The sequence below is a fragment of the Hirundo rustica genome, chromosome 2, assembly GCF_015227805.2.
Source record: "Hirundo rustica isolate bHirRus1 chromosome 2, bHirRus1.pri.v3, whole genome shotgun sequence".
NCBI classification, from domain to species: Eukaryota; Metazoa; Chordata; class Aves; order Passeriformes; family Hirundinidae; genus Hirundo; species Hirundo rustica.
The window spans coordinates 57,612,333-57,627,979 of record NC_053451.1 but is presented as its reverse complement, the minus strand read 5'-3'; the positions used below and the strand labels follow the sequence as shown (position 1 = coordinate 57,627,979).

Genomic DNA, 15,647 nt, shown 5'->3' with positions numbered 1-15,647 from the left:
TCACTCAATATTATCATGGCAACAGAATAATGCCAAATAAAATAACTTCAATTTTGCCTAACATGTTGTTTGGTGTTTTAGAATTTGAAGGCAATAAAACAATTCAAAAGTGAAGGAGCTGTGAGTCTTCTCTATCCAGAAAGCCACATATCCTATGTAACTATAAGTACTATGTTTGGTATTTTCAAAGACAGCCCATGGTTGCCAAGACCTCACCTATGTCTAGAAAGATGAAAGCATCCAACACATCTCTTTACATAACCTCCAAATGCAACAATTTGGGAAATATTATATTTAACATTTAGATTTGTGAGACAAAATAAAATTATTTCAGCCAATGCTCTTTTCCAACTTTTTCCACTTTTTAACATAGTTTCTCTTGCATTTGCCAAAGAAAATCCAAAGAGACAGTAAAAGACAGCAAGTAGTGACCAATCCATGAACTGCACACTGTCCATCAGGAAAAATATCACAAAAACACAGCCTAAAATTTTCCTAGGTAGTAAGAATCACTACTCCAGTATGTTTCATGAAGGTCAAAAGCCACTGCAAGACCTGTATTTAATAAGTCCATAAACAGTCACTGCAACATTTGAAATAACTGAGGGCTCTTGCTCTTCTTTGCCTGCTGGTGTGAGAATAATATGCAGCTTCTTACTCTCAGCCAAAGAAGAAGACGCTTGGCAGGTGCTTTGAAAAACTGTAGATGGTCATGGATGGTCTCATTCATGCTCAGACTACAGGCTCATTGAGGAAGCAACATTAGAACCCAGTTAAGGCACTGGCATGTCCTTTACTTGGAAGCTGTTTCATAGCTGAAAATTCATATCTATCCACTGAACTCAAAACAACCTGTTTGTTTGTATAATAAATGGAAACACAGTCCAGTTAACATCCAAAGTAAATAATCAATCACTGTAAAATATTTATATTTCACTCATGTAAAAACTTCACATACTGTGATATTCTGGGTCATATAAGCCCCAGGGAACAAACATGAATGAAGTATTGTAAAGTAATTTACTTTAGACGCCGAGTACGTCTAAAAATATCTGCTGGCATCTAACACTTGTCTTTAAACTCTCCTCAGTTTCATTAAGCAAGCCAGTCCCTAATATCCACAAAGATAATTTAATAATAATTTACTGATACTAATCGTCAGTCTGTATCTTCAAAACAATCTTGGTGAAAGGACTCTTATCACTCAGCTCTTAGATTTATAGAAGAAACTACATTTACAGACTTCGAAAAGACAGAGGCCTTCAGCTAACAGGAATTTTGTGTGTGTACATGTGCTGGGCAAACAAAAGAGGCAAAGGTGGAAAACTACATTTAGTCAACCAACCGAAACCAAATCCAGACTCTAAAAGAAAGACTCCAGGTCAAGCCTTGCACGTTAAATCACAGTTGAATGGAGATACTCACTTACAGAGTCATCATTTTGAAAGATCAAACTATGTCCTAAGGTAAATGCCAACTCAATAAAATATTTAGGAAATGACACAAGCATTCAAAGGGATGTTAGTCCTATGTTTTGAAATACCCAGGTTCAGAGAATTTGAATTTTCAGTTATTACACTGAATTTCCATGATTCACTCATTCACTAACAAGAAGTTTAACAGAAAGGAGCTCAAAAGAGTACTTTGTATCTCCTCAAAATCATTATCTATTTCTTCCAAATGGGAAACACGAGTACATACTAATGTATATATCAAAGAATCACAAACCCCTAGCTTCTTATTCAGACTGAACTGATAAAGGTAACGGAACAGAAAAAAAAACCCCAAAACCCAAACTTTTAAAAAATCAATTTGTTTACAAAAAATGGATGAAAAGTCTAATATCTTCAATGAGGTATTTGCACATACCGCATGAAAGCACAATTGATGTAATATGGTTGCTTTTAAAGTAGTTGAATGATTCATCACAAGCTGCACGAATTTACAGTAAAATATTTAAGGAACTAGCCAAGGAATTTCTAAATGGTTAGTGATCATTCCTGAGAAATGAAGAATGACGGCTGTGGTTCTGAAAGACTGCAGAATGGCAAATACAGCATCTCAAACTTAAAAACAGTATTCTGAAAGGAAAAAGCCTGTTGGCCTCTTCTTAGGCACACATAAAAACTGTGGAATGAATGCATAAAGAGTAAACCTGGAAGTACTCAAAAGTATGTTAGCAATTAAAAAACAAACAAACAAACAAAAACAACTGTATTGCTGATTTGCCAAAGAGAAAGCTTAGCAAATCAACCAATTTTCCAACTTAATGGTATAGCTGAGCTGACGTCTGGAATCAGAGCAATATGTTCCAATACTTCAATCCAGTCAAATCTTTTAATGCTCTCTTCAATTAGAGACTCAAAAGATGGGGGGAAAATGTGGCACACGTTAAATTATTAGATATGAGAATACAATTGCCAGAAAAATACCTTATATCCTATTAATTGTACTTGCATAGCCTTCAAAATTTTCTGAAAAATGAGGCATTTTTCATTTCATGAAAAATGAGGCTCTGACTGTACCACTGGTCTACACAAGCTCTTTCCCCATGCCTATGGTTTTACTTGTTGGTGTTGAAGGTCAGCTCTGACATGGTTTTCCTGCCTTGCCATGGTTCATTTTGACCCCCATGTCTTGGGAGCTTCATTTACATTCAAATCCTTTCCTTGGTTCCTTCCCAACCTGCATTGTGGTGATGACGAGCTTGGCCCTGTTGTCTTGCTCATCCCAGCCTGGACCTGCCGACTTGACTTCCCAGCTCGATCTCAGACTAGCCTCATTCATCATGGACCTGTCTGGCAGCCACTGAGCACTTGGAGGACCATGGCTGCTGTCCCCAGACCTGCTACTCTTGCTTTGGCACCGAGGGACTACAAAAGTTGTCCTTAAGGACTCTGTCCCTGCCTCCATTTTCCTGTGGTTCAGCCCACTCCTGCTATTCCTTCACAGCAGGTGCTGCAGGCAATCTGTACTACATAACATTTTCAATATCAGCTTGGAAGCAGGCACAGACAGCACTGTTTATCAAATAGAATAAACAGATCTTGTTTCATTTATGAAATAGATCAATTTCTATTTATGAAGAGATTAAACCTTTTGGAGAAGCTGGCATTATCCAGGTTTCAAATACATCATATTTGTAAATTCGAGTTGATAACAAGGATGCTAAACAGATGAGACCATACTTCAATATGTCAAAATGCACATTAATTATAACTAACATTTTATACTCATTGCCATGTTGGTTAGATCATTATTGCTTTGTAATAGACATTTTCTAAAGACTATTGCAAAACAAAAAGAGAAACATCTGCTAAAAAAAGTATTGTATCCTTGGTAAGGGACAGCTAAACTAAAGGGGGATTACTTTTTGGGAGAAAAAACAACCTCGCCCATAAAGTGTTGATCAGCAAAGATACTAGTCAAAGAACTATACAAATATGTTACTCTTTTAGAGAAAATTAATATTTAGCTATCAATAAGATTTAGGTAATTCTAAAGCGTACACCTCTTACCTACCACTGGAGATTTTAAAGGAGTGGCTTGATAAGTCAAAAAGGATAACCAAAGCCATTAACTGAAGATTTTAATTATAATGATGAACATATAGCTCTTAGTATGTCAGGAGAGGTTTAGACTGGATATCTGAAAAAGGTTTTTCACCCAAAGGGTGTTTGGGCACTGGAACAGGCTCCCCAGGGGAATGGTTAGGCCTGAGAGTTCAAGAAGCATTTGATCAATACTCTCAGGTACAGCATATGATTCTTGAGGATGGTCCTTAGCAGGACCAGGAGATGTACTTTGATAATCCTTATAGGGTCCCTTCCAACTCAGAATATTCTGTGATTAATGCCTTGATTTTTATTCTGACAGCCATATAAAACACATTTATAGCATTTACATTTTCCACAAATGTGTGCCCATAAAACCCTTGGACACTGTTAAATAAGGAATTGAAAAACAGGCCAAATACCTCAGTAGTAGAAATGAATGAAATTACAAAGAAGCAAAACAAAGATTTAATTTCATTATTGAATAACGAGTTCATTCCACGCATTGCAAGAAATATTTAACTCACCTGATTGCCAACTAAAAGAAGATGTTCTCCCAGCAGAAAGTCCTTGAGCATATCTTCCATTACCATCATATGCTAGAGAAACAAAACCGCAATTTTCACGTGATTTTATGCTCTCAAGTTTATGCATTCACTAATGACAGTGGTACAATAGAATCCTAACTTCAAGGATTTGGGGCCAAACATTTCTGAATTTTATACTTACAGGCAGGAGCCTCTCAGCCAATAACAGCAGAGGCAATATATCCAGTGACTAGAACAATGAAGCATTTACATCCTCTGCTCAAATTCATTCTGGGCATCTGATTTCCCTAAATACTTTTAATTAACTATAATCATTCCTTGTATGCTTCCTTTTATGCTAGTTGAATGCCTATCACCCAGAGTGGAAGAACTTTGTTTTTGTTTATGCCAATTTTCCAGCAATATCCTAGCAGAACATTACAGAAACCAAACAGAGAGAATAAAGGACACGTGTTAATTATTCACATATATTCTATTAAACATTAAACACCAGGTCTAACTTAATAACAAATATACTTTTTCTGTTCTAATCAAACTTTATTTTCAAGGAAAATAAAGATAGGAAAATGCATGCTCAAGTCTGAAAGTGTTTATATGTGTCTTACATATGTGCCTAACTATTCAATTTTTATTAATTATTAGTTCATATGTGCCTAATTGAAACCAAAATGCTGGAGGTATATTTCTACATATATCCAATATCATAAAAGGTAACACACACTGTACATTATTTAACCTTGTTTCTCACAAATGGTTTGTTTAAAAGGATATAAAGGATTTCAGGATAATGTGGCAATGCAGACTACTTTACTCGCAGTAAAGCAGTGTATATTTCTCCACTGTATCTAGTAAAAATAGGTCATCTGTAAGTAGGTCAGTCAACCTACTTAGAGAAACGAATGATTGTCTTTAAATAATCACAGTCTCATCTCATCTCTAGTACTTGATTAAAATAAAAAAAAATTAAAATCAGCAGCTTGCTTATAATTTCTGAGCATAGAAACCCTCAGTTTCTCTGTGAAGGATATTTTAAATTTCCAAATCTCTCTAGAATGCAGGCTGGGGGTGGGGAAAGAAACTCTTGTAAACACAGCTTAATAACATGAAATCCTAACCAGGCATTTCAAAAGACTACTGAATACTCAATATATAATTTGAGGAGAGCACTTAAAGGCAAATTATTCTATTTTTTGATATGTGTGTATACACTAGAAATTTATAACTGAGGAGAATAAATTTGACCAGATGCAGGACAAATTCTAGGAAGTCCATTTATGACACACACTGATTACATTTTTAATTTTTATTGCTAAGGCACAAGTACATCCTTCTGATGACTTTTTTATCCTGAATTGAACAAATACACTTACATTATGGTTCCCCTGCAAAACAGCTTACCCACAAGAAATACTGTGTATTGATACTTCTTTGTTGGCTTTTTTTTTTTTTTTTTTTTTTTTTTTTTGGTACCAGGACTTAAATTAGCATTGCATTATGATGCATGCAGACATTTAATATTAGCTATTTATGCAAAGGACTTGTCACTAGACACATCCATCACCTTCATCAATCCATGTTCCCCAATGCCTTGTCTGAAAATGGCATTTGGCATATTAGATAAAAAAATTATTCCCATCCCTATGCCACCTGTTGTGGACAACCGCAATGTTCCATGGCAATATTAAATTTCACTGTAATGTGAATTGTTTCAAGACCAAACATAAAAAGGCAAAAATCTATGTGTTTCATTACACTGTGCAGCACTGCAAAGGGCTGAGGGCAGATATTTTTCTCTGTTTTCAGTTTATTTCTGTAGCTTTCAGGTAATGAAGTACTGCACTAAACTCAAATCAAATTCGTTCTGCAGCAGGTTTTGTTAAATGATCGTTACAGCACTTGAATGACCAAACTACAAACTAACAATAAAGAAAATAAAAGTAGAATTAATTTAGAAATTGGAACATCTATCCTGACTGGTATTTGGTTGCTGTTTCTTTCAGCATTTAGCAGGCATAGCTATTCAAGGACAGATACAGAGCAGGTTGTTCTCTGCATCAGTTTTAACAGAGATTCCCCAAATAAAATCTGAACACAGTTTTGTCTACGGTTTTCTGAAGCTATAAGCAAGAAGGTGGAAAAAGCAATATGGGTGTTAAGTGCTAGGAGAACTCAGGATTTAATTTCCAACAGACACAAATTATGCCCTTTATCAAAATGGCAACACAGAACAAAATCTCACATGAAATGTTAGCAAGGATGATTAAGAAGTCTGTCATCTGTTCTCTTAGCATGGGTTGTCATCACCTTTAATATGTGATACTCATGTAGCATAGTCTTTCTGGGGCAAAATTTTAAGTGAGTTACGAAAAAATACTAGGAAAAGAAAGAATGGAAACCCACTACTAGGCCCCTAAAAGCAAAGCATTTCACAAGATCACGCTCTGAGTGTTGCCTTTCAGTAGCAAAATATTCTAAAGGGAACCAAGAGAGTTAATCTCTTGCTAAGGTTACCTTCGTCTGACAGTTTTGAGGCTTCCATGCTAGACAGAGAAGAAAGCTGCTCTACAAAAGGGATGCTGGAGAAACAGAAACCAAAAGACCCACAGTCATAAAGCCCTTCCTCTTCCTTGTATTCACTAACCACTCTTTACTATTACTACGAACTAATTTACATTAATGTCTAATTAATAAGTTAAAATATTTAAAAGAAATAATTAACTACTCCAATAACTAATTTACTAAGTACTATTCTCCTAGCTTTTCAAATACGCAATATTAATTCTAATGCAGAGGAGTGTGTTGGGTCTGGCTGAGATGGAGCTGGTTCATGGGTTGAGCACGAAGGGTTATAATGAATGGGGAGACATCAGTCAGTAGTGGGGCTCCATAGGGCTCCAACTTAAGCCTTGTGCTCTTCAACATCTTCATAAATGACCTGGAAGGGATTCTAAAGAAACGGAAGGGGTAACAAGCAAGTTCATGGATGATACAAAACTGGGAGGAGCTGTTGACTCCCTTGAGAGCAGGAAGGCCTGGACAAATTAGAGAGATGGACAATCTCTCTAATTTTTAAGTTTAACAAGAGCAAGTGCCAGACTCTGCACAGGGGTGGGCAACCCTGGATGTACAGACAGACTGAGGAATGAGAGGCTGGGAGCAGTGCCACGGAAAAGGACCTGGGGGTCCTGGTTGATGGCAATTGAACAGGAGTCAGCAGTGCCCTGGCAGCCAGGAGAGCCAGCCTTGTCCTGGGGTGCATCAGGCACAGCACTGACAGCTGGGCAAGGGAGGGGATTGTCCCGCTCTGCTCTGAGCTGGGGCAGCCTCTCCTCAAGGGCTGTGTGCAGTTTGGGGTGCCACAGTTTAAGAAAGACATTAAACTGTTAGAGAGTGTCCAAAGGAGGGCAATGACAATGGTGAAGGGCCTTGGGGGGAAGCCCTACGGGGAGCAGCTGAGGTCACTTGGTCTGTTCAGCCTGGAGGAGACTGAGGGGAGAGCTCACTGCAGTTACAACTTCCTCATGAGGGGAGAGGCACTGATCTCTTCTCTGTGGTGACAGTGACAGCACCCCAGGGAATGGCCTGAAGTGGTGTCAGGGGAGGCACGGGTTGGATATCAGGAAAAGGTTCGTGAGGATGTTTGGGCACTGAAACAGGCTATGCAGAGAAGTGGCCACAGCATGAGCCTGACGGAGTTTAAGAAGTGATTGGGCAATGCTTTCTGATATATGATGTTATTCTTGGGAATGGTCCTGTGCAGAGCCAGGAGGTGGACTCAGTCTTTTTGAGCCCTTTCCAATTCAGCATATTCTATGACTATGTGAGTTCACTTTCTCCTAGCAGCCCTCACAGTGCAGTGCCTTGCACTGGTAGCTGGAAAGGTGTTGATAACACACCTTTGGCTTCTGCTGAGGAGGGCTGGCACAGCATCAGCGCTGTCTCCCCAGTCCTTCGTCTCCTCAGTAGTCTGTGGTAAGCAAGATCCTGGGACAGGACACACCTAGGCCAACTGACCCAAAGTAACCACAGCTATATTCCAATACCACGACACCAGCTCAGATACAAAAACTAAGAAAAGGAGTAGGAGTGGGGACCTTTGTTATTTAGTATGTTTTTCTTCCCAAGCAACCACCAATGTGCTGAAACCCACAGCTTCCTGGGAAGTGGCTGAATATCACTTGCTGATGGGAAGTAGAGAATTAAATGGTTGGCTTTTCTTTTTGATTGTGTATACACAAACTCCAGCTTTTGCTTAATAAACTGCCTTATCTCAACCTATGAGTTATCTTCCAGCCTATTTTCTCTCTCCTGTCCAGGGGAATGATAGACTAGCTTGGTGGGCACCTAGAGTTCAGTCAAGGTCAACCCACCCCAGGGAGGTACAACTTTATGCAACAGGCCTGTAAAACACCATTTCAGGATGCAATCTACAAACCAGCCCTAAGGGCGGACCAGTCTGGCAGCAGTAAACACAAATAAAATATTCAACAGGATTGTTACAATCTCTTCACACGGGAATGAAGACGTGTCTGAAATGACCACCAAATGTTACAAGAAAAATTTAAGACTAAAGAAGCTTCTTCAGAAATATATCCTTAAAATTTAGTTAGTACATTATTTACTACACATATGAGCATACCCATTAGTACACATTTAACAAACTTTTGTAACACAGAAGTCAGAGATTTGTACTTACTTGTGCATTTTCATAAAATAAAACATCTGGCACTTTCATTTTCTCAGTTGAGTTATAAACTGGCATGGTCACAGACCCTATCTTCAGAATCCCATTCTTTATTTCACCTAGTCGTTTTTCAGGAAACAAGCAAATGCATTTCTTACAACATCTTCTAACCAGATATGCAATAAATATCCAACAACCACAAGTAACGATTTACAAATTTTAACAAGGCTGTGGTTTGCAGTAAATTATTTCTATCTAAAGAAAGAGAACACTTGGAAGAGTATCCATTTACAAAAGTTGCATTATCATCAATTTAAATTCTCTTTAAAACTGTAAAGTATATTACAATAAATGATGAAAAGGTGATCTTCCAGGAAAAGGACCATAAGAAACACCAGAACTTGTGACCACTGCCTTTGTCTAATTTCACACTCCCACTGTATTACTGGAACCTCATCAATACCGTTAGGCTACATTTCCTCAATCCACAAGATTTAACACTTCCATTCTTCTGTTGTGTTCCCCTGTCCCACTGTGGAGTGAGGTGCAGAGGTGAGGTAACAAGTGGCTGAGTGGGTGCTTAGCTGAGAGGGGGAACACACCCACCACAACAGTACAGAGCCACTGCTGATCCTCCCTTTCAGCATTGCATAGTTGAGCTATCCCTCAACTATAGCTCTGAGAGAAAAAGTACATTAAAAAAAAAATTCTTAGCTCAAAAGAACCAAAAATTCATACTTAAAAAAATAACAAATAAACAGTAACATAAGCAATTTTTTTTTGCTACTAATTTCTTAATCTAGCATGGTATAAAACTGAAAATACTCTTATTTCTAGACAGGTGTTTTTAGCTGTTAGCCTTTATGGCATGAAAGAGAGAAACAGAAAATTCAAGGGGATGTATCTAGATTTAAAAAGAAAAAAGTAAGCAGGTGGCATCACACACCTGGGAAGAGTTCAAATTATGTTGTATACACAGTTTTATATGTATATAAAATGAGAAGAAGAGATATAATAATACATAGATGACTGCAGATATATATGTATACATATGGCTCCATAGAAATTTGTATATAGTTACATACACATACTGCATATAATAGAAACTGTATATCCATTAATATATTACTATCTACATATGTACTTCCATATACACACACATTAATAAATTCATAAAAATAGAATCCACATGAATTAAAACCAAAGATGTGTTTACCACTGCAAAGATCTAACAGCAAAAATAGAGAAATCCAATACATCACACAACTGGGAACAAACATACAGAAGAACCAGAGCAGAGAACACTGGTGAAGCAGACGAAAGGAAAAATGTATTGAATGAAAAATGGCAAATTGCTCACAGTATGCTGCCTGACAGAGGATATGGAAAGATATACAGCTAGCATGAAGGGGGTCACAGAGGAATGAGAAAGTAAAAGTGAGAAAAATGGCAGAAGCAGAAATATATGCATAGCCCTGAAGGCTACTACAAATGAGTACAAGTTGGATAAGCCAAAGAAACAAAAACCTGGCTAGATAAAGGTAACATGCAACTACTACAGCAATTTAAAGAGAATAAAGAGATAAACAAAGAAGTGTGTGCCAGAATGAAAGCAAATGATATCACAAAACTTTTACAATAATCTCAATCTCAAAAAACAAAGGTGATTTTAATGGGAGAGAAAGAAGCAATGGTAAAAAACCAGAACAGAGAAATGTTAAGATCAAACTAAGGCTGTAACTGTACAGAGGACTAGCTATCAGTGACTAAAAGCCTGAGACTATGGATCTTACAGAGTGAGAAACACTTAAACAGGATAGGAAACAAAATTACATGAGCAGTGAATTTAGCAGGCAACACAGCATACTGAGAGCAGCAATGCATTCTGATAGAATGAAGTCAGAGATATAACTGAAGCAAATTACATTTAATTTTGAGGATAACTAACACACCTTTAAACATCCAGCAATCTGAATAACATTCATGCAGAGCAGAAAAAAAAAAAAATAGCAGAAGCTTACATGTGTAATCCTTTCCCTCTAATTTCTCTGTGTCATCTGGACTTGTTTCAATACCAGAATCCTGCAGATTTTTATGTAAAGCTGATCTGGCGAGGTTTGGTAAAAATCTACAAGAAAGAGAATAATAGGGAGGTTGTATTTTAAGGGGGTTTCGTTTTAAAGTTTGCAGTATTTTCTGTAATCTAAAAATCTAAATCTAATGTAATGTGTAATCTAAAATCTAAAATGAAGATTCACTTCCACCTCCAAACCCTGAATGTCTATTCCTTTCATAAAAAGCCTTCCACATTTCAGCTGTCCTGAAGGAGAGGAATTAAGCTTCTTTCATAGGCAATGAACTACACTTGTGATGGTGCACTCTTTTTAAAAGGCTTCAGTGTTATCAAATATTGCAATAGGATTGTAACGTAGGGTGGTTTAGAACTGGAGGCATGTAATGTCCTCATTCCATTGCAAGTAAGAACCACAACAGAAAGTTATTTTTTAGAAATACCTTTTGTCTTTACTCAATTCACTTGGATCTCAGTTTCCAGAGAGAAAGATTAAGCTCTAAGGTGTCTAGAACTAGACCCTTTCAGTTTTCCAAACCTTTTGGTAACAACTTACTTTCTTTTGAAAAGGGGAAAAAAACCCCAAAAATTCCCCAAACCACAAAAGCCCAGACAAACCAAAAGCCACAAACAAAATTCCAAAGCAAACAAAACCCTCATAACTTTTCTAGATACAGCTTTTAGAATTGAAATCAAGTGTCTATGAAATGTAAGTCAAACTAGACATTAATATGGCTCCCCTTTGTGTGTTTTTAGACAGTGAAACAATGCTGATAATGGTGACCTAATTTATATAATATAATGTATCTTTATAAAGATGGAAAAAGTGTACCAAGTCCTTTCTGCTTACCTTCCAGGTTTGAGAATACCACTGAAATATTTTTAAAGAAACTTCTAACTTCAAGGAGCAAGACAGCAATTGCATTATTTGCTAAGACACATTAAAAGCTATCTTGCACGTTAGCCACTGACCAGGCAACTCTTGCACTTCCACCAAAACTAGCAGTTCTACCTGGAAAGGCAGGCTTTATTAACAGCATCATAAAGGCTTTCATCTGGATGTTGTGACAGTCGACGACAAATTCGCAACAGTTGTCGAGTAGATAAAAACGAGGCCAGTGACTGTGCCTGTCAAAAAATACAGGGTAATTTAATGATTTAGTCCATGTGAGGGATTTAGAGCGAACGAGTCAGGAGAAAAACGTAATCCAGAAGGAATTATCTCAACTTTTCTCCTGATTCATAGACGCTTTGTGCCTTCTACAGCAACTCATGCACTTTAATAGGCAAGCTTGTAATTCTGTATTTTTTGCAGTAAGTCACTATCATAGAAATCATTATGTCATCAAAAGATTTGCCTTAAAATATCACTTGATAAGCAACAGGAAGAAAAATGTGCTGTGAACTGAATTTTATGTGCAATATAAACCCTAACATTAATGCCAGCAATAAAAAGCAGGTTAGCTACTGTGAAAGGATCAATGTGCTAAAAACTCATCTGCTCTTCACAAACTGAACATGAGCTCCACATGTAATGCTCTGGCAAAAAGGTCTGGCAAGATTCTTAGACATATAAACAAGACAACACTGGGCAGCAGTATGGAGATTGTATCACCTCTGCACACGCCTTCTGGGCAGGCCATTACTGGAACACTGTGTCCTTTGCTGTTGTCTACATGTTAAAACAAATGCTAAAAACTGGATATGATTCAGCAAAGATTTACAGAAATCATTCAATGCTAGGGAAGGCAGACCTCAAACAAACAGCAAAAGTTAAAAAAACAAACAAACAGAACCACAAAACAAGCAACCGTGTATTTAAAGAAAGGTCCAAAGACTGAGAAAAAAAAATCATTCTATAATTGTATCTACCGGATGAAGGTATCTAATACAAATAGGTTCCTTATTTTAGCAGGAAACACACAACAATGAGTGTGATCTGATAAGTCACGCCATGTTTTGCCTGGATCAAGTGAAATATTTTAATTAGGTAATTTCAGAATGTTTTGTTTGGGTTTATACAAGTTTATATAAGGTTTCTAACTGCATTAAAATTGTCTTAATATATGATGCTGTTTCAATTGGAAAAAACCCCAAAATTTTGACATTTGAAATCCAGGGGAAAAAATAGAGAAAAGCAATGATTAATGAATTTCACAGCCTTTTTTCCCCTTTATTAATTTTTTAAGCATGAGAAATTCCTTAGCACCAATTCCTTCCCCTGAAAAACAGCAGTTTTGACAAAAAGGCATTAAAAAAAAAAAAGAGTCAGCTCTATGAAATCACACAGAACTCTCAAGTTATGAGAAAGGAAAGAATAATATTTTTAGCATACCTCTGAGCAATGAGCAAGAATTATTTAGATTGGGCTAACTGTAAAGATTACTACTCCTGCTCCTCCGTCTTTCACTGACAGAAGATTATGAAGAATCTTCTGAACAACCAGTTTACAATCTAGTACTCTGGACACTGTGATGTAAATGAAGGCATTTCATGTGTTACTTCAAGACCTACTCAGTCATGACTGAAGCAAGGGCAAAAGGGAAAGGTAAATGTTCTATCCCTACTATCCATACAGGATAGGACCACCGAGGAAAAGTTGTATCACATCTTCTGAGTATTTCCAACTGGTAGCTGAAAGTATTGTCAACAGAATTTCCTCTTCTTTTACCTGATTTGTCTGGGGTTTTTTATATTGAACATCTGCAAACTCAAAATTGTATTAGTGACAATTTTTTAATATTTATCTATGAGACATCTAATTCAACAGGATCTTGATTGTGGTCTCCAGATTCCATTGTAAATCAAGCAAACAATTACAATGACGCAGACAACGCCCACAGAGTGAACAGACTACAGGTATTCTATTGTTAACAAAATCACTTTAAACAACGGTTAATATTTCAGGATAATCTCTGGCAGAGATTTATTTACTTAGACAACTCTATAAATAGCCTAATATACATAAGGCACACATTTCATCTCTCTGCACAGGTGTGCTGTTCCAAACATGTCTCATGTCACCGCTGATCTACAAGAATCCTCTTTCAAACCATACTGTGATTCACTTCTCATTCAGCATCACATAATTCATTTAGAAACTTCATAGTTCTACAGATATCCACAGATTTGGAAATGATTTTTGTGATGCTCTATTCAGGCACGGTATGTCTCCAAATATGTCAAAACTGATACATTTATACATTAGATGTAGGAAGCTCAATCGATAATTATAACAACTGTCCCAACAGTGTACCTAGAAGTCAATTTTTTACTTACTTTTTTAAGCTCAAAAGAACATAACAGCCCCCCTCTCAGCTTCTTAAACAGTAAAACTATAAAAATTATCACCCATGTTAAAATCAGGAAGACTAAGGACCATGGATTACATTTGTGTACCAGTTAAGCTGGTACTGCTGGATTCCATCAAAAATATTCTACATTTTACTTACAAAGGCATACTGTGTTTTAGCTGCTATAGCAATTTCTTTTTCTTTTCACCATGACTTAACTGTGTATTTTTAAAGAATTCTGTGGTCACTTTGTCAGCAGAACTTATTTTTCTTGACATCACTTCTTTAAGAGACTAGCCTATAGCAACCATGCAGTTCTGGAGTTTTCTATTTTCTCTGCTGCTGCTCATCATATTTTTAAAATTACTACATAGCTCCCATTGCCCAAAAAGCCCCAATAACTTCAGCTATCAATTTTCCAATTACTAAATCAAAGTAATCAAAAAATACCTGAACATATGTGGTTATATACATATACATTCAAAAGACACCTCAGCATATTTCACTGTGAGTCACATACCTGAACTCACTGACACGTGTTCTATTCTTGATTCTCTGGGATGTGTGCAAATCCCTAAAACTTGGAGATTCCAAATACATACACCATAAATCAAAGAAGTTTATAGTATGCAGCACAGTAATTGCCAGCAATAGCTTTCTGGGGCCAGTTTTCCAATCAGGCAGCCTTTGAAATAACACTAGAGCTTAGCACGTTTCACCTAGCCTTTGTTAAGACATTTGCAGCAGGAGAAAGTAAATTCAAAGAGAAAAAAGAAAAAAAAAAGGTCTCACGGTGGCATCATTTGTCTCCCGAAGCTTGTGTGTTACTGACAACAACTTTTCCACAGCAACACTGGGTGCATTTGGAATCTGGTCGAAAGAAAAACAGTATTAATCTTACTGCAAGATATCCAAGTTCCACATATGCAATAAGCATAGAGTTGCCACAGTTGCTCTAAGACAAAGAGTATTTTTTTATTACAACAGAATTTAATATTAAAATAAGAATTATGCCATTAAAAGATAAGCAGGTATGTTGCTTTGATAAGCTTTGAAAATCAGCTCCTTTATGCTACACTGAAATAGCAATATATTTTACATGTAACAAATAATCCTGTTCAGTAAGCAATAGCCAGTAAGTGCCTAAAGTACTGAATGTACTTACCATTTGTTTAATAACTTCAATTTCTTCACTCTTGCTTAAAGATCGAACATTATGAAAAAGAAATAGTGTCAAAAACTCTGGACCCAGCCACTGTTGGGTACTACTTCCAATGACAGGAGGTTCTGCTAAGACCACTACTCTGAAAGAAGGATGGATAGGAAAGATAGACCTGCAAAAAGTAAAAGAGTTTAAAAATGCATTACCTGGTTTAAGGAATGAATATCAGATTTAATTTTTACAATAGATGAAAAAAAGATAACTTATTGTACTGAAACGTATCATAGTATATTCAGATCATTTGCAATGCAACTTTATTTTTTAAAAAAAGACAC

The 15,647-nt window shown here is 36.8% G+C and overlaps 1 protein-coding gene across 2 annotated transcripts in view; it reads right to left on the bottom strand.

The window, feature by feature from the left end:
* Positions 1-15,647, bottom strand: part of VWA8 (von Willebrand factor A domain containing 8) — a 189,629-nt gene that overhangs the window by 107,684 nt on the left and 66,298 nt on the right. For both annotated transcript variants that reach the window (XM_040054627.2, XM_040054626.2), the window contains exons 15-20: positions 15,316-15,484; positions 14,943-15,020; positions 11,870-11,985; positions 10,808-10,914; positions 8,799-8,905; positions 4,082-4,153 (exon numbers count right to left, since the gene is read on the bottom strand). In XM_040054627.2, coding sequence (XP_039910561.1) covers positions 4,082-4,153; positions 8,799-8,905; positions 10,808-10,914; positions 11,870-11,985; positions 14,943-15,020; positions 15,316-15,484 — 649 coding nt within the window. The remainder of the gene's footprint in view (positions 1-4,081; positions 4,154-8,798; positions 8,906-10,807; positions 10,915-11,869; positions 11,986-14,942; positions 15,021-15,315; positions 15,485-15,647) is intronic.